The sequence below is a fragment of the Megalopta genalis genome, chromosome 5 (genome assembly GCF_051020955.1).
Source record: "Megalopta genalis isolate 19385.01 chromosome 5, iyMegGena1_principal, whole genome shotgun sequence".
NCBI classification, from domain to species: domain Eukaryota; kingdom Metazoa; phylum Arthropoda; class Insecta; order Hymenoptera; family Halictidae; genus Megalopta; species Megalopta genalis.
The window spans coordinates 20,284,558-20,305,212 of record NC_135017.1 but is presented as its reverse complement, the minus strand read 5'-3'; the positions used below and the strand labels follow the sequence as shown (position 1 = coordinate 20,305,212).

Genomic DNA, 20,655 nt, shown 5'->3' with positions numbered 1-20,655 from the left:
ACAACTTGGGAAGAGAAGCCTTGCGACTCGTTTTTATAGTTACCGATCGTCAACGCTTATAAAAACATGGTGCAAATAATCGTATCTCCTGTTCCCAAATTGTCCATTTTTCTGCACAATCTGAGCGTCAATTAGGGAGACATAAACTTGACATAACGTTAACCACGAGATAATCGATGCTCGCAATCACTATTCATGAATGTAGACTTCCATCGGCAAAGACGGACCGGTAGTAGGGGCAAACGCATTTGTCCGCAGAAAGTATTTAGGGGAGACCGATGCTGGACCCGAACCCAGTTGAACAAGAAAGGTGTACGGAGCCGAGCCACGCGGTGTCTCCCGTGCTTCTGAGCACGCCCTCATTGTCGAACAGTGCGGACAACCCGTGATCGGTAAGCAGCACAACGAAGATCGCCGACATTTACGTTTTCACCATTTTTCTACCATTTTTCTGCCATTTTCGAATCACCAGTATTCGCTCCGTTCATCCTGAGATCAATTCTCTGTCTGCCAGTGAAACGTACGATGTGCGGTATACGCACAATTTGCTAGTGAAATGTACGATATTTGTCTGAATTTGCCAGTGGAATATGCAATGTACGATACAACATTCTCAATTTGCCAGTGGAATATACAATGTACGATACAACATTTTCAATTTTCCAGTGGAATATACAATGTATAATATACTCTGAATTTTTCGTAGTGAAATATACAATGAATGTACAATGTATAATACAACAGACTCAATTTGCAAGAGGAATATACAATGTGCAATTCATTTTCAATTTGCCAGTGGAATATACAATGTGCAATTCATTCTCAATTTGCCAGTGAAATATATAATGTTCAATTCATTTTCAATTCGCCAGTGGAATATATAATGTACAATTCATTTTCAATTTGCCAGTGGAATATACAATGTACGATACAACATTTTCAATTTGCCAGTGGAATATACAATGTACGATACAACATTTTCAATTTGCCAGTGGAATATACAATGTGCAATTCATTCTCAATTTTCCAATGTAATATACAATGTACAATTCATTTTCAATTCGCCAGTGGAATATATAATGTACAATTCATTTTCAATTTGCCAGTGGAATATACAATGTACGATACAACATTTTCAATTTGCCAGTGGAATATACAATGTACGATACAACATTTTCAATTTGCCAGTGGAATATACAATGTGCAATTCATTCTCAATTTTCCAATGTAATATACAATGTACAATTCATTTTCAATTCGCCAGTGGAATATATAATGTACAATTCATTTTCAATTTGCCAGTGGAATATACAATGTACGATACAACATTTTCAATTTGCCAGTGGAATATACAATGTGCAATTCATTCTCAATTCTCCAATGTAATATACAATGTACAATTCATTTTCAATTCGCCAGTGGAATATACAATGTACGATACAACATTTTCAATTTTCCAGTGGAATATACAATGTGCAATTCATTCTCAATTTTCCAGTGTAATATACAATGTACAATTCATTTTCAATTCGCCAGTGGAATATATAATGTACAATTCATTTTCAATTTGCCAGTGGAATATACAATGTACGATACAACATTTTCAATTTTCCAGTGGAATATACAATGTGCAATTCATTCTCAATTTTCCAATGTAATATACAATGTACAATTCATTTTCAATTCGCCAGTGGAATATACAATGTACAATTCATTTTCAATTCGCCAGTGGAATATACAATGTACGATACAACATTTTCAATTTTCCAGTGGAATATACAATGTGCAATTCATTCTCAATTTTCCAATGTAATATACAATGTACAATTCATTTTCAATTCGCCAGTGGAATATACAATGTACAATTCATTTTCAATTCGCCAGTGGAATATACAATGTACAATTCATTTTCAATTCGCCAGTGGAATATACAATGCACAATTCATTCTCAATTTTCCAGTGGAATATACAATGTACAATTCATTCTCAATTTTCCAGTGTAATATACAATGTACAATTCATTCTCAATTCGCCAGTGGAATATACAATGTACAATTCATTTTCAATTCGCCAGTGGAATATACAATGTACAATTCATTTTCAATTCGCCAGTGGAATATACAATGTACAATTCATTCTCAATTTTCCAGTGTAATATACAATGTACAATTCATTTTCAATTCGCCAGTGGAATATACAATGTACAATTCATTTTCAATTCGCCAGTGGAATATACAATGTACAATTCATTCTCAATTCGCCAGTGGAATATACAATGCACAATTCATTCTCAATTTTCCAGTGGAATATACAATGTACAATTCATTCTCAATTCGCCAGTGGAATATACAATGCACAATGCATTCTCAATTTTCCAGTGTAATATACCATGTATATATGTTATACAATGTACAATATACTCTCAATTTCCTAGTGAAATGTGCAATTGTACAACTTACCCAAAATTTGACAGTGGAGTGTACAATATACTCTGAATTTTCTAGTGAAATGTACGAAGTACAACCTACTCTAAATTTTCTACTGAAATGTGCAATGTACAATGTACTCTCAATTTTCTAGTAAAATATGCAATGTATAACTTACTCTAAATTTGACAGTGGAATGTATAATATACTCTGTGAATTTTTTAGTGAAATGTACAATTTTCCAGTGGATTATACAATACACAACCTACTCCCAGTGGAATATACAACATTAGCCAAGTGACATAGTGACATCAAACAATGAAAATTCTGGATCGTTGATTATTCATACGTTCTATGTCAAAAGTTGCAAAGCGTGTGACAAATGTCATCGAATATGCTCTAGAAATCGGTGAATACGTGCCGAGTATTTTGAAATTATAATTTCATTATTAGCATCTCGGTTAAATTGCTGAGAAGATTGATGTTCTAACAACAGCGACTATTTCACATGACAGATCGTACTGTCGACTGATAAATGCTAAATTGCCAGCTAATAACGATCAATTAAATTGTCAGCCTTTTTCTCGCGCGATCAAATGTCCAGCCTTTTTCTTGCGCGAATAAATTGTCATCGTTTTACCTCGATTGAGTAAACTGTTGTGCTCGGATTGCGCGAGATACGTCGAGATTTCCGCCAGAAATTTCCTGAAAATTCGTACGGTGAAACGGTGCACGATAAAACGGACACGCCGAACGGCTGTCTCGCGCTCGAGACGGCCGACCGATAAGAAAGAAATTTAGAAAAGCATGAACGAGTTTCGCGAAAGCAATGCGAAAAGAAATACGTCTGGTGCAAGAGAAAGAGGTTGCTCGAGATATATTACGTAACCGGGCACACGTCCTTTCCTTCGGGCAACGCGGAAGAACTTTCTTCGGTCAGCCTTCGTGCAACTATACACGTATATGAGCCGTTTATTTTGAAAGTGGCATAAGTCACTTTGTTTTTAAGTCGATATATTTAAGGGTTTGCGTTTTAACACGTTCAAAAATATGGATGATAACTTTCGAGAAGATTTACTTGTATTCGTTATCCTCAGGATACTGATATTTTTCTCGGTATAAATAATTTCGTATAAACATGAAAAAAATCACCACTTTTCATTACGGTAAAGCGACTTATGCCACTTTCAAAGTAAACGACTCATATGTAGCCGCATTTATTAAGCCGGCGACGCTCTCCGGTATATCTCCCGCGGATTATTTTTCGGCGAAGATAAAGCGGAATTCAAGCGCGACCCCTCCGGGCATAAACGCGCGGTCGAACATCCGACGAGGAAATTCGAGCCGCGATTATCTGTTCGCTTCCGCGGAATATCTCTTGCGCGATTTTCATCCGCGAATTGATAAACGAAATTTTCGAATTTCGGTGTCTCGTTTAAGTGGCAATTCGACTGAAAATATCGTTAATTAAACGCCTTCGATAGCGTGGAAATTTTGGGGGGTTGGTGTCGGTCGCTTGAAAAAAAAGAAAGAAGCTTGAACGAAATGAACATAAGAAAATTCGAATTCGGACGAGCTAAACGATGCCGATCTCGGACAATCGAGGCAGCTGTTAATGATGTCCCCGCGGAGACAGTTTCGCCTGTTGCGCAACCCCGAAAGAAATTGCAGTTTCACCGTCGAATGCACGCATGAAAGAATTAAAGTGTTTCAACGTTGTGCTGAACTCTGGTGCGCGCGGCGCGGAGTACTTAAACGGCTGAACGCTGCAATTTCCATGCAATTAAGAGAAGCGAATGTCGTTGAGAATAATTTCTCGAATCTCTCGAGATGCATCTTTCTGGCGGAGCGAAACGAACGGAGCGGTATAATTGAATTTGCGGAACAGGTGGTCCGGGCATCTTCAATTATGAATTTCTGTTTTAAATCGCTCCCGTCGGCTCTCGCGAGATTATTTCCTTGCGTAATCGTTGCGATTATAATCGAACGACGCGGGCAAAGGGAAAAAACAGGACGCCGCAACGATGCGCGAACGCATGATTAGAATCAATGAAATCGTTCCCGCGGAAGCGGCGTCGCGATTGCGTTTCGTCCGCGGTCTCCTCAAATTTCTCGTCAAATTTCTCTCTCGTTTCGAGCCGAATCGACGAAGCGACGACGAGCTGAACGAAGTCGAACATTTCTTTAACCGAGTTCGTAACTTTCGAGGGGACAAGCTCGGTTTCACTCGACTCGACTGAACATTTCCGAATACCGTCGAACGGAGACGGAGCAGAATTTTCGAAGTTACGTGAAATGTTTGCCGATGTTCATCGTCGAGATGGCATTGCGCTGAAAGAACAAGGAACTTGCGCGTCGAGTTACCAGAAGCTTACGGTCCCATCCATACGCGGACATTCTTATCTACCTGTTGCTTCGGTCAATCCGTAACTATTCCCAACCCGAGCTACCCTGTAAGTAGCACCATCTAGTCGAACGATTTACAACTAATTCAGTTTGTTAACGCAAAGACACATTTACCATAAAACTAGAACTGCTAGGTGTGCTTGGGATCGTTTACAATTTTATTTACCAATTTTATTTATCAATCTCATGTATTCAATCTTATTTATCGTTCTCGTGTAATCATTCTTATGTATCAATTTTATTTATCAATTTCATTCAACATATATTCCTAACATACTCCTTCTAGACACGTTAGTTCTCCTACAGGCCTTAATGAAGCATGTGAAAATTAGAATCAATTGTGAAAAATTAGATAGTCGAATGGCAATATTTATCCAAAACTTATATAATATTTATTTATTATTATAATATTAAATAATATATAATATAATATAAATATTATCATTAATATTATAATACATATTATTATACATACTCGAACTACTCATCGTCAAACTGGTCGGTCTAACATCGAAACAAAATTTTTCGGAGGACTTATCGCGCCTTAGAAGGTTAAATTGGGTTAAAGGTTAAATTTAAAGGTGTCCGAACATCATATCGCCACCGAATAAAAAAATTGCCTGCATCGTTCGAACAGCACAGAAATAAAATACGACTTCGAACGATTCGAATAAATTGAAACAAATGCAACACTCTCCCCCGAGATCCTTCCGCGCGGCTTCGCTATTCCGCGTTTCGCCGACCCATTTCTCCCCACGAACGCGTAAAATCGAATCGTTACTCGGCGTGGATCGCAACAGGCCGCGTTCGAAAATCAACCCTTTGCGGGTGTCGTCATCGGTTGCTTGTCAGCCACGCGCAGCCGCGCGGAATCACCCGACGATCGTCGTCAATGCCAGTGACGAACCTTCTGTCACCTCGGGAACCACTCCGATGGGATATCCGTAAATCCATATCGGCGATTACCCGGAAAGAAAAAACGATAGAACGCGAACGAAGTCGAACGAGGAGGGTGCGAATCGCGCGGGAGGGAAAAGGGTGAGCGGGGGGTTAAGGTGCGAGAGTGACTGTGGAAAAAGTATCCTCGAGGGCGATGTTTGGGGGTGCGCAACCCCGGCTTCACGAATTCCAAGGGTTACGAGCCCCGCGTCTCGAAGGATCGAGAAATAGGGAGATATCGCACCGAAACGATCCTCGCCCCCGCGTCAGATAGGGTGAGTTCTCCGACGTGTGCTTCGTTTCTGGATTCTCTTCTTCCCGTTGCCCTCGTCTCGCAGTATTTCTCTTGGTCGATAGTACTCGAAACGATGAACAATTCGTCGGACGAGGTGCATTTCGATATGAACAACCCCCTATGCAACATAGTTCCCCTCTGAACCTAATCAAAGAATGTCTATATCGTAATATCTGCAAAGTCACATAAATATATAGCATAATATCTATAAATATATATCACAAATATAAAACATAATATCTATAAATATATAACATAATATCTATAAATATATATCATATAATATCTATAAATATATAACATAATATCTATAAATATATATCATATAATATCTATAAATATATAACATAATATCTATAAATATATATCATATAATATCTATAAATATATAACATAATATCTATAAATATATATCATATAATATCTATAAATATATATCATATATATCGTATAAATAAAAATCATAATATCTATAAAATAATAATACCCATAAATGCATAAAATCCGCCGTTCATTTATATCATCTTTACAGATTGAACGTAATTGCTGAATAATTTTTCTGTTCGGAGTTGCTCGATTTTCCAGTGTTATTGTTAAAAATCAATCTCGTCGATGTAACTGTATCCGATTGGAGTGAATTTTATTAACAACGCGTCCATTAACGGTCAATTTAATCGAGGCAACAGCGTCGGTGAAATTCATTAAAATTCTCTCTCGAAAGAGAATTATACAATATCGGTTGCAAAATCATACATGTATCGGTCGCAAAAACTGCTGGAAAATATGGAAATTTGAAAAAAATTTCCGTCTTGCGGCGGTGCAAGCAAGAAGTGCCAACGTTTCTATAATGTGTGAACTCTTCTCGAACTGGTTCGATAAATGTCAGACACCTTTTTGTCAAACCACATTGTAATAGCACCGTTCGGAAAGGCTATAAGATTCTCTACGATGATAAACCGCGATTTATAGTTCTAAAAAAAGAGAAGAACATTTAATAACAATAGACAACTCAATATACAAACAATAGACGACTAATTGAGAGTTCGAAAGGGACAATTTGGAAAGAGAATTGAAATGATAAATAACGAATTTAATAATAATTTAATTTCTACAAAAATATATTCACCGAGCTGATTAAACTGATTTTCTTACCACTCATTTGACTAAATTGATCTTACTGATTAATCCCCTGGCGATTAAATATTTCATCGAGATATTTCTAAACAATTATATTTCAAATAAATTCTTAAATCTATCAAAAAAGAAACTTCTATCAAAATTTAATCATTTTTATAATAATAATAATAATTTTTAAGTTAAATTTATTAAGGCCCATTCTTTATATTCTCAACAAACGAGTCACATATCAATTAATTCATCATTCTCTCCAATAATATGATTAACATTTATATTTTTCGATCAAATAATGATTACATTAAAATGATGATTAAATTGTGATTAAATAATCTTAAATAATGATAAAATTATGATCAATGAATGTGCAAATCACGTTCACCCCTTAATACTTAATAACGTTGTTCGGACGAACATTTAAGTCCAATCTTTTCCGAAACGCGTTCTCACGCAGCGAAGTACAATTTTGCCTTTCGACTCGTCGTTTTACGTAAGTCTCGTCTGTCGATTTGTCGCAGGATGATGACCTATATGCAAACGCCCCCGTCACATTAACCGGTCCGTTGTCGCACGAGGAAACGATAAAAATGCACGACGATCGATATTATTTTCGACGCGGAGAGACGAAATTGTTAGCCGTTCTTTTCTTTCTTTTCTTTTCTCCGTCGCGCGGCGGTAAATTTCAACGTCGATTATAAGGAGAAATAATCGCGCGAGGGAGCGAGTTATATATCGATTCCTGTTTTACGGCCACTTTCTCCTCGAGTCTCAAGGTATACCAAAGAGCGTGCCGACGATACCCAGACCGGGCAGTGTCAAATGCGTGCACTTGAGACTTGAGCGCGACGGCGAACGAGCAGAGGCAACCTGTTACATAAACATTTGTTTACGAAGGAGGCGTAGGGAGAAAGTTTTAGCACGTGTATTCGTTCACACGCGTGCATAATATGTGCACGCATACGTTGCCAGGCATCGTCCTCAATTTAAAGATCGACTCGGAAACTCGAGCGATCCGTTACACTCGCGGCAAATGTTCCATCGGATGAAACAAAAGGCTGGCATTGTAATTAGAAATATTTATGTTTATAATATATATTTATTATTATTATATATTATTATTATTATTATTATATATATCATAATTATTATTATAATAATAAATATAATAATAATTATAATTATAATTATTATTATTATATATATTATAATTATTATTATTATAATAAATATAATAATAATTATAATAATAATTATTATTATTATATATATTATAATTATTATAATAATAATAATAATATATATATATATATATATATATGTAATAATTATATTTATATATAATAATTAGAAATATTTATATTCATTTATTCTTTTAACGATTCCAATAAGTTGAAAGGAACAATATAATGTTCCAAGTTCATTAAATACCTCTTTTCTATTTGATCAGCTCGCTTTTGTCACAAATGCAGAAAATCCACGATCCAATTTCAATTATAGTAAATTCTTCTCAAAGTGTCCTTAAGTTTTTAAACCAAAATTGAGACAATTTGGGAAGGGGAGATACGGTTATTCGAGCCTCGACAACTGTAAAAACGAAGCACAAGATTATTTAATAATAATCTATATTAATTTATAGTAATTTATAGTAATTTATATTAATTACTAATAATTTATACAATAATCGTATCTCCTTTCCCCAAATTGTCAATTTTTGCTTACAAGCTGGAAGGACATTTGGGGAGAATTTACTGTCGCGGACGTATACAGGGTGTCCGCCAATTAATATGCAAACAAATCATCTCGCGAATGGTCGCATAAATCATTTTTCATTGTTCCCCAGACCTTCCCGGATTATATAAAAGTCGGCTCAGTTGTTTTAAATTGATACGTTTCGCTATTTTTGCAACCGCGATGCAAAATCGCAGAATTTCGAAAATGTCCGAAAAGCCTAGATACTTGTTTACTTAACTAAAACGCGAGAATATGACATAATAAATCAAATTTGTTTACTTAAAACACGCAAGTATATACGAAACGGTCGAGCAGAAAATATTCGATGTCGTTCACGTGAGATTTGTTTACAGAGACGGAAATTTGCAAGGACATTAGTATAGCTGTCAAATGTAACAATAGACAGCATGCTGCAAGGCAACGAATATCGAAAGCTGACCAATTGCGTCTCGTCCATGACTCGTGTGCATTGACTGAATTGGATAAGTAGGTTGTGGAATGGAGGACCGATCGATATCTAAAGTGTCCAAGTACAGGTCGATCAATTCTCTCCTAAAGGCTATATGCGTTTTCTTTCTGTGAATAATTTTCTGTAAGCACGAGATACATTTCACGAGTACAGTTAATTTAACCTAATCGACGCTCAGATTGGGCACAAAAGTGGACAATTTCGGAGGAGGAGGTTATTTAGATTATTCGAGCCTTGCGCCTCGTTTTTTATAGTCGTTTATAATTCCATAATTCCGTAATTCCGTAATTCTATAATTCTATAATTCTATAATTCTATAATTCCATAAATCCATAAATCTATAATTCTATAATTCTATAATTCCATAATTCTATAATTCCATAATTCTATAATTTCATAATTCTATAATTCCATAATTTTATAATTCTATAATTCCATAATTTTATAACTCCATAATTCCGTAATTCCATAATTTTATAACTCCATAATTCCATAATTCTATAATTCTATAATTCCACAATTCCACAATTCCATAATTCCATAAATCCATAATTCTATATAACTCCATAATTCTATAATTCTATAATCTTACAATTCTATAATTATTCTAATATATGTTAATAATCTTAATATACTCCCAAATTGTTCTTTTGTATACAATCTGAGCGTCAATTAGGGAGAATTCACTGTAATCGAGGAAATCGGAGTTAGAAGAAAGACTGGATTAAATTAATTAAAATTCGCCGAATGTAATTTCCCCGGGGTACGGTATCCGCGGAAATCGAATTCGGCGTTATTTCATTCAATTGTTCTACACAAAGTTGCTGTTCGAATTACGTATTCAGTTGACGTCACGGAAGCGGAGGGTTCGAAGAGAATAGTAAAGAGTAACCTTGTCCTAGAAGAATGAAGCATTACATGACACAGACGGGTGTCACTTTACTCGAGCGAAAATCGTCTTTTGCTAAATTGGATTACTTGCCGCGTTAATAGCTGCACGGTCGCGATTACTAAAAAAAAGAAAAGAGCTCTTCTGCGAAAGTCGGAAGACATTTACCGGTTTGGCGAATTTCATCGGTTCGCATAAACCGGTGCGGACCGAACGTGTCGCACGTCACTGCATGCGTGCAATAATTAATATCCGATTCGTTACCGTTACCTGGGAAATAATATTCCCGCTGCATTGGGTGCATATTTCTCTGCGGCGCGAATCTTACAAGACGAAAGCGACGGTGGCAATTTTGATTAAAAATCGTATTCCTTAAATTCTGCGGCCAATGACACGTCGGAGAATCAGCCTGCGGGTAGAAATCTCTTTCTTTAATAATTCCGCCGTATTGAAAAATTCATACATCGAGGGTCGTAAATTTTTTGAACATTTCCACTGACATCTGACATAAACGACCGCGGAAATAGATACATTGGTACAATCGTCTGGCCACCAATGTGCGACATGGTAATCGGTTAGACTGTTTTTATAGAATCGGTTAGAAAAAGTGGTAATATTGAGATTGATCATCGATAATGATACGTTATTTACGGCTTGTTAAAATTATTCAAGACGTGAACCGACATCTTCGTGCTACCTTTTACGACAATCGGTGCGCCACCTTTTTACCGCAATTAACGCGTAACCTTTTAACCGCAATTGGCGCGTGATCTTTTTTATTTTTCATAAACATCCGCGGTCTAGTGATTCATGCGGCTCGTTTTTTATAGTTGCTGTCAATCGGTGATTGCAAGAACGAGAAGCTTGCATGATCTTATAATTCTGTAATTATTCTTATATACATTGATAATCTTAATATATTCCCGAATTGGCCATTTTTGTGTGCAGTCGTTAATTAGGGCAAATTTTCTGTACAGAAAATTCTTCCTAATTGAATTTTTCTCCTTGATTTTTGTGTACAATCTGAGCGTCAATTAAGGAGAATTGACTGTACAACAAATTTTTCCTAATTTAATTTTCCTCCTTGATTAAATCTCTCTCCTTTTATTCAATTTTTCTCCTTAATTTTTGTGTACAATCTGAGCGTCAATTAGGGAGAATTGACTGTACAACAAATTTTTCCTAATTTAATTTTCCTCCTTGATTAAATCTCTCTCCTTTTATTCAATTTTTCTCCTTAATTTTTGTGTACAATCTGAGCGTCAATTAGGGAGAATTGACTGTACAACAAATTTTTCCTAATTTAATTTTCCTCCTTGATTAAATCTCTCTCCTTTTATTCAATTTTTCTCCTTAATTTTTGTGTACAATCTGAGCGTCAATTAGGGAGCATTTACTGTACAACAAATTTTTCCTAATTTAATTTTCCTCCTTGATTAAATCTCTCTCCTTTTATTCAATTTTTTGTCCTTAATTTTTGTATACAATCTGAGCGTCGATTACGGAGAATTGACTGTACAGCAAATTCTCCCTAATTTAATTTTTCTCCTTAATTTTTGTGTATAATCTGAGCGTCAGTTACGGAGAATTTACTTTAACTGTTACTCAAATTGTTGAATCATTGGGCAAAGGGTTAAAGAGAAACAGTGACCAATGAGAGGCGAGCTCGGTCAATGAGCGGAAATGGGCTTCGCTCGGATTTTCATTCCCATTTCCGGATTGCGAAAGATTTTTCGGTCGCCTTGTGTATATTCTTGAGCCTGAAACTGAGATTTTCTTTCAGATTGTACACTTTCTTGGATTGTTTGCCATTCATTATGAGCTCCAACGCCGTACAAATGAATAAACAGCACAGGAACGATGATAAGTGCATTCACGGAGGCTCCATCGAAGCATTTTACTCCGATACGGTGGTGCTGGTGACAGGGGCGACCGGTTTCATAGGAAAAGCACTTGTGGAAAAATTACTGCGCTCATGTTCCCGTCTGCTTGCCATTTTTATACTGATCCGTCCGAAGAAGGGCAACACGGTCGATCAACGACTGAAACAACTACTAGAATCTTCCGTAAATTCTTTTCTGTATTATAATATAGAAGATAAGAAGAGTAGAATATAATATAATTATTTATTTTTTATATTATTATATAATATAATTAATATAATATATACGAACATAATATAATATAGAAGATAAGAAGAGTAGAATATATTATGTTCGTATATATTATATTAATTTGATTGGTTTCAAATCAGGAGTAATGCCAATTGACTGAGTAATGCCCTAATCTTCTAACATAGCAGTGTAAATGTATTTACTGTAATTTTATATTATATAATATTATAATTATAATTATGTATTTATTGCAATTATTCGTGTTAAAATTTATTATATTATATATATATATTATATAATATTATAATTATAATTATGTATTTATTGCAATTATTCGTGTTAAAATTTAGTAGAATTCGATGGTTACGGTTATGGCTATAGGTTAATCGATTTTTATTGAAAGGTATTTTGATAGATTGTACGGGGGTATAATTAACGAAATGACTATTAATTTGAGATCGGCGTGAATTTTGTGGGCTGAATATATTTTTGATGGAATCGACGCAGGTTTTATAATTCACTCTTATTATTTACTTTCAAATTCAGCTGAAAGTAGAAAGCCATCGAGGATCAATTTGATTGGCTTAAAATTACGAGCAATGTCAACTCTATCGCTAATTCTGATATAAAGTTCTCGGATTAAAATGCTCACATTCATCGACATCTATCGTTCCGTCTTTTTTACCAGATACATGATTACAACGTTTAGACTTCCGTTATAAGAAATGTTCAAACAATGTAATTGCAGTTCTAATTGCAGCATACATTAAGATAAAAAAAAAAACGATTAAAAATGAATTCGATCTTGTCATACATACATGGATTGCGGATTTTATTCATTTATGATAAACGCGGTGAGATAATATGCAAAACCGCGATGAGGTTAGAACAATTATAGCCTCGTCTATGCATTATTTTACATTTTTATCTAATTTATGTTGCAACGAATTAGTTTAAGATAGCTACTGTTTTGCATAGAGATCCTCCGCGGTTCGTGAACCAAATATCAAAAGAACGCTTTCACAATGCAGTGATGTCTCTCTAATTGTCCACAAAAATGGACAATTTAAGAAGAGCAGATACGATTATTCGGAGCCTTGTGGCCCGTTTTTTATGGTTATCGATCGTTAACAACTATAAAAACTAATGAATAGAGGCTCGAATAATCGTATCTACTCTTCCCAAATTGTCTAATTTTCTGCACAATTTGCACAATTTGCGCGGTCAAAACTGACCGCTTTCTTATTTTGCAATTCTGCGAAGTTCCGAGACTCTATCGTGGAAAACGCTCGAATAAGTTACATTATCGGAGCAAGCTTTATAATAGAAACTTTACAAATTCTAAATAAATTCGCTCTTCTCACTTTTGCGAAGCAGCGCATGCCAGTTCGTATTACCTGCTTGGTAGTGTTTAGTGTTAAGCCGTTCTCGATCGAGCAACATTTGTTAACAGGTCTTCGACAAACTTCGAAAAGAAAATCCGTCCGCGTTCGACAAGATCCACGCGATCAAGAGCGACCTGACTATGCTGACTATAATTATAAAAACGAGTCGCAAAGCTCCTCTTCCCAAATCATCCATTTTTGTGGCCAATCTGAGCGTCAATTAGGGAGACGTTACTGTATCTCCCTTACCGACGTTCAGATTGTCCCGAAAAATGGACAATTTGGGAAGAGAAGATACGATCATTTGAGCCTCGCAGCTCGTTTTTATAATTGTTGACAATTCGTAACTATTGGGATTATGGCTTGCATTATTTCTTAAATGAATATGATATTAACACCGAACCAATCGCGGTCAAAGTGACCGCTTTCTTATTTTGCAAAGTTCCGAGACTCTTTCGTGGAAAACGCTCGAATAAGTTACATTATCGGAGCAAGCTTTATAATAGAAACTTCACAAATTCTAAATAAATTCGGTCTTCTCACTTTTGCGAAGCAGCGCATGCCAGTTCGTATTACCTGCTTGGTAGTGTTTAGTGTTAAGCCGTTCTCGATCGAGTAACATTTGTTAACAGGTCTTCGACAAACTTCGAAAAGAAAATCCGTCCGCGTTCGACAAGATCCACGCGATCAAGAGCGACCTGACTATGCCGGATCTTGGGCTGTCGCCCGAGGACAAGGAGATGCTGATACAAAGAGTTAACATAGTGTTCCATGGCGCGGCCACCATAAGATTCGACGAGCCGTTAAAAGTGGCGGTCGCACTGAACATGCAGGGCACGGATCGCATAATCGATCTGTGCTGCAACATGAAGAACCTGATCAGCTTCGCCTTCGTTAGCACGGCCTACAGTAACACGAATCAAAAGGAAGTCAAAGAAGCCGTTTATGCGTAAGTACACCCGCCCGGTAGTGTCAATAAATCGCCGATCATTCGAAAAAAATGGATCGCTACGATTGTCTCTTCGTGTTTCTAAATTTTTCGGCGTCCATCTTTCACGACGCTCGCGCGGCTCGTTTGTATTCCCTCGATCGTTCCTTTCCGTTCCTTTTCTTTATTGCATCGAATTCCTTTAAAGTTAAATTCGATTAATTCGCCGTATTTTCGGTAGAAAGTATATTCGACACCGATTCGGTAAAGCATCGACGAAATGAGAAAAACCGGCTGCTTAAGCGTCCATTTTCAGGAGCTTCGCATTTTCATTCGTTCGAAAACTTAACCCTTTGCAGTCGAATGGCGACTCTGAGGCGCCACTGAAATTGCTGCACTATTTTTCCAGATCGTTGCACGAGCCTTATATAATTATATATAATTATATAATATATACAATAGGCTTTGATATTATCTATTTATTATTGTTAATCTCTGTTCATTATTATTTATTATCATTTATTAATCTATTATCAGTTACGTTCTATTATTTAATTTCACGTAGAGATAATTACTTTTGGATAGATATTACTTTTCCCTCACTTTTTCTTTCTTCTTTGTGATTCTACTTGAAAAAATAAGAAACGAAGGTATAACATTTTTTTCGCCATTTTTTTTATACAAGAAGGTAAAATATTGTTTTCTTTGCCACTCGAATTAGAGCAAATTAATAAATATACAATACGATCACATATAGAATTGTAGCAAACAGCATATAAATGCAACGCAAAGAAAATGTTTCAGTCAATTCTTTTTCTGAATCAAATATCTCACTTGATCGAAATATGAATATATTATATATATAATTATTTATATTTTTAAAAAAAAGCGAACTGTTGAAATTGCATCGTGCTCGCCAATGGGCACAATTTCATTCGCATAAATCGCAATTAGTTGTACGCATAAGGCGTGAATAATATGTGCAAAACACTGCAGATCGGAGATCATGCTTTGGATTTCGAATCGAAACAGCATCGACTGCAAAGGGTTGAAAGACGTATGTACTCGAATTCGTTGTTTGTTGCCAACGATGTTGTTTGCAGCTCACGATTGAAGCCTTCCATGGTGATGGACATATGCGACAGTCTGGACGACGAAACGATCAACATGCTCGAGAAGAATCTTTTGGGGAAGCATCCGAACACGTACACGTTCACGAAGAACTTGGCGGAACAGCTGATACTGACGAAAGCTGCGCATCTACCGGTTGCCATAATTAGGCCGAGCATCGTCGGCGCGGCGCGAAAGGAACCGTATCCTGGATGGGTGGACAATGCCGTTGGGCTCACAGGTAACATATGCGAACTATAGTGAAGCCATACGTGAGTCATATACGTACGAAAATTATAGCGTTAATTGCAAAACGTGTACGCAAAAATAATAGCAGTTTTCGTTGCAGTCATCTCTCTCTCTCTCTCTCTCTCTCTCTCTCTCTCTCTCTCTCTCTCCCTCACTCTCTCTCGCTTTTTCTCTTTCTCTCTCCATCTCTCTTTCTATCTCTCCCCCTATTCCTCTACCCTTCTCTTCCCCCCTCTCTCTTAAGTTATCATTCGAGCAAAGCCACCCAGAATTCGCACTACAAAATTCCACCAATCATTCTTTGCACAATTTGCCATTTCGTAGACTCTTCAACACTTAACTTTAACGTTTTTCCGCGTTCTCAGTGGCGTGGGAATCACTTCTGTTAAAACAGAAGCTCGTCATTCCAATCGATTTTTATTTTCGCAACGATGAAATACGGGTTTACTCGTTATCCAGTAAAACAGTTATTCCAACGTCTCGACGTAACTCAAGTAATTCGAAGAATACGCCGAATTTCGCAGGTTGCATGCTGAACATCATTAAAGGCACCCTGAAAGTAGCCGTCGCCTTCCATGAGAAGTATCTCGACCTGGTGCCCGTCGATTATGTGATCGACACGTTGATCTGCGCCGCGTGGTACACCACGATGCAGCCGAGGAACTGCGTGAAAGTTTACAACTGCACGGCGAAGTACCCTCTAAAGTAACGAAACAACTAATTATTTAAACAATATTATATTTATATATATTTATATATAATATATAATTATTATATATTATTATTATATATTATTATTATTATATATTATTATATATATATTATATATATTATTATATTATATATATATATATATATATATATATAATATATTTCGTTTGCCTTTGTTACGCGACGATTGCCTGCTCCCTTCGAATAATCAAAGAAACGCCTCTTCAAATAATCGACGAAAAAATAATAAAAGAAACCACGTCTCCGTTCTTCAGCTGGGGCCAGTTCTTCAATCTCACCGTGAAACACGCGATCCAGCATCCAACGAAGCGCGTGGTACGATACCCCAGCATCAATTACCTTAGAAGCATCATCCCGTTCTACGTATTCATGTACTTCTTCGAGTATCTCCCGGCGATAGTCGCAGACGCCTTTTTAAGTATTAAAGGTAAAACACCAAAGTGAGTATACCGTGTCGCGTGTCTCTACAGAGATTTTCGCGGATCACGTTCCATCACGTTCCGATCCGCGGACCCGCGTCCGAGACAGCGGATTCTCAATGACGGCGACACGCGTTGTTGCAGGATGCTCAAGGCGGTCAAGCGATTATCGAGAGTCATACACTACGGTTCGTACTTCTCGTGCCGCGACTGGGAGTTTCAACAGAAGAATATGGAGGAGCTGACGGACAAAGTGAAAGCGTTGAAGGATTCCGATAACTTCGACACGAACATGAGCCACCATAATTGGGACACGTTTATTCGGGACTTCGTACTAGGGATTAGAAAGTACCTTCTGAACGACGATCCCGAAATCGACAACAAACTCCAATCACGGCTCTCGATGTATGTATTGCTAGGAAATATGTTGCCACAAGGTGCAACGATCATGTGACTGAGTCTATTTCAGCTGTTCGCGATTTTTACGATATACGATACTGTATGCTTGAGTTAAGAAACTTATTCGAACACTTATTCGGTAAGATTAGTAGTAATAAGTATGAATCCGTTTCTTCCGATGCATCTCAATAGATTCCTGAGGTGATTTGAAGTAACTTTTTCCTTAGCGAAAATGTTCTACGAGACTTCGTTTACGAGTTATTCGCGAAAAACGGTGACCAATGAGAGGCGAGCTCATTTTTTCGGGAAATGAATTCTACTAGTCTCAGTAACTGGTCCCTCTAGGTGAACAGCAAAATTTTGGACCAGTTACTGTGACTAGTAGGATTCATTTTCCGGAATTTTGGGATATGTCTGGAAATCCATCCTACTAGTCTCAGTAACTGGTCCCTCTAGGTGAACAGCAAAATTTTGGACCAGTTACTGTGACTAGTAGGATTCATTTTCCGGAATTTTGGGATATGTCTGGAAACCCATCCCACTAGTCTCAATAACTGGTCCCCCTAGGTGAACAGCAAAATTTTGGACCAGTTACTGAGACTAGTAGAATTCATTTTCCGGATTTTTGGGATATATCCGGAAATCAATCCGACTCCCAGTTCCGCTGCTGGGCTCGGCCGCCTAGCGCAACGTGCTCTAGCTCCAGCGCTCGCCTCTCATTGGCCAGTGTTTTTCGTCAATAACTCGTAAACGAAGCCGTGGATTGCATTTTCACTAAGGAAAAAGTTACTTAAAATGACCTCAGGAACCCCCCATTTCCGGGACAGTCTGGAATTCGATAGATCGAAATGAGTAAATGAACAGAATAAATTCATCATTTTCCAATTGCTTCAACGGTTTATAATATTATATATCGTTACTGATAATAATTCTTTTTGTTACAGATTATACTTCTTGCATCGTTTCACCCAAGTCTCCAGCATAATCGTCTTGTTGGTAATGATATTGCGTTTCAGTCATTGACGAGACAAACAACCAGTGATTTCGTTTAGAAAAAGAAAAGAAGAAAAATGTGAAATACGACATAGTCGACGACCATTTTAGCCTGCTATCATCCATTACGATCTACCGTGGCATGCTGTTTTATGTATGTTCAACAATGTATATGGTATCACGATGCACGTGGTTGATGTAGTGGGTATTTCATTTGTGCTGTTGCGCCGCGAAAACGTGCCTTCAGAATTTTTGAAAGATTTTACAAGATATCCTGACGAACGAAACGGCATGGAAAATCTTTCATTTCCGAATGTAGTTCGACCGAATGCGTTCCATGCGTGCACCGCGACTTTTATCCGTCGACTGTGAAGCATCGTTGAAGCTGCGACTTTGCAATACGCGTCGCCATCGAATTCGAGAAAAATATTATTTATTATCGAGCCGAATCGTCCGTTTTCGAAATTTGTATCATTAAACGCGTTCCAGAATTTAATCCTTTGCGGTCCTACGTCGGGTCAGACACGACATTGATTTATGCATCTATACTTCGTTTTTATGATTCGCATTATATTCATGAATAAGTTACGTGGGTAAATTGCGCGCGATTATCTTGGTAGGTGGAACAATTGTAGTATTTTAAGTTCTAGTTAGGTTGGAAAGTTATACATACGAGTAATAGTATGGTTGAATTGCGTTATAGCAAATTCGGAAACGAAAGGATGGAAATACTTTGTTGCGCAAAGGGTTAACGATATCCAGAACATTATAACTTGAAACATGGAAATATTTTATATCATGTTAATATTTATTAATGTTCTTTTCTAGAAAACATTGCATCATTCGTGCACTGTCAGTACATAGTTGGTAAGGTCAAATATAACTGTTGTCGCAGTAGTTTTTGAAACATATTGTACGTGAAAACGGTAACATATTGATAGAGGAAAGTGATTAACAAAATTACGCTTATTTCGAGTCCGCGGCTCCTTCGAAATTATACGATTTATCCTGATATAAGGCAATTCGAAATAATAGCGAATTGTACATGAACGGAGCGCTTGCATGATTTTGTGGTCTGCGGGTTAAATGGGAAGAGCGTAAATATGAAAGGAATTAAGTGATTATTAATCATCGATTATATTATCAGTTTCAAGGAACAGGCGACGAATAACCGCGTATTTTTCCTCGATATAACTTGAATCCTTTCGAACTATAATTCACCTGTGCTTTCGCATTTACATTTACCTCGGCAATGCATAAAGATCCGCAGACTAAATTAACAACGATTTAACTCAATTAACTGTGGACCAATATTTCTTATTTGTCTATCGTCAAATGCATGTCTAGCAAATATCGAAATACAGTGAAACCTCGATTATCCAAATATATTTTCACGTATGTGCAAAATGATTTATTATTGTGGAAGTCGATGAAACTATGATCTAGCGTTTTACGTAAGCAACTGTTCCATTATTCGAACATTCGTGTCACTCTGCTTAGTCCGGATAATCGAGGTTCTACCTGTAATATAATTAGAAACAGCTGAAATTGTCGGATGTCGGGCTTATTGTTCTAAAGAAAACAGTAACATTACCGATGGCGAATTATTATAATAATAATATAATAATATAAATAATATATAATATTAATTAATTGATAATAATAATATTATAATATAAAATATAATATTATAATAATAATTCGCCATCGGTAATGTTACTGTTTTCTTTAGAACAATAAGCCCGACATCCGGCAATTTCAGCTGTTTATGTGAATGTTCGCAACTGTGAATGTTTACAGTTGCAACAAAATATTGCGTTGAAAAATGTATTTCATTTTCATAAACTAGAAAAATATCACTTTGTGTAATAATTCCTTTTCCAACCAGGCTGTACAGATACAAATAAATACTTCTCCAACGAAACAAATTATTGCTTGAAACTAACAATTATTGTTCATAATCGGCAAGCATAAAACTCTTTTTGTGCGCACGATTCATTCCCCGCGTTCGTGTACATGAACTTTCACCCTTCATTT

General features: G+C 36.7%; 1 protein-coding gene across 2 annotated transcripts; it reads left to right on the top strand.

Annotated features, from left to right (window-relative positions):
• The first annotated feature begins 268 nt into the window (after positions 1-268).
• On the top strand, positions 269-20,546 carry LOC117219809 (putative fatty acyl-CoA reductase CG5065). 2 transcript variants are annotated; one of them, XM_076522366.1, is made up of 8 exons: positions 269-392; positions 12,073-12,355; positions 14,421-14,737; positions 15,820-16,067; positions 16,600-16,780; positions 17,062-17,247; positions 17,371-17,631; positions 18,570-20,546. In XM_076522366.1, exons 2-8 carry the CDS (start codon positions 12,107-12,109, stop codon positions 18,646-18,648), a joined length of 1,521 nt encoding a protein of 506 aa, XP_076378481.1. In that variant the 5' UTR covers positions 269-392; positions 12,073-12,106; the 3' UTR covers positions 18,649-20,546. The 2 variants fall into 2 exon arrangements, with proteins under 2 accessions (XP_076378481.1, XP_076378480.1); XM_076522365.1 differs by lacking the exon at positions 269-392 and adding an exon at positions 5,735-6,046.
• Positions 20,547-20,655: the final 109 nt, after the last annotated feature.

Bases quoted from the DNA above. Each gene is read 5' to 3' on its own strand.
- LOC117219809 (XM_076522366.1), top strand. From the start codon at position 12,107: ATGAGCTCCAACGCCGTACAAATGAATAAACAGCACAGGAACGATGAT. The intron at 12,356-14,420 runs GTAAATTCTTTT...ATTTGTTAACAG, and splicing joins AACAACTACTAGAATCTTCC to GTCTTCGACAAACTTCGAAA. The intron at 17,248-17,370 runs GTGAGTATACCG...GCGTTGTTGCAG, and splicing joins ATTAAAGGTAAAACACCAAA to GATGCTCAAGGCGGTCAAGC.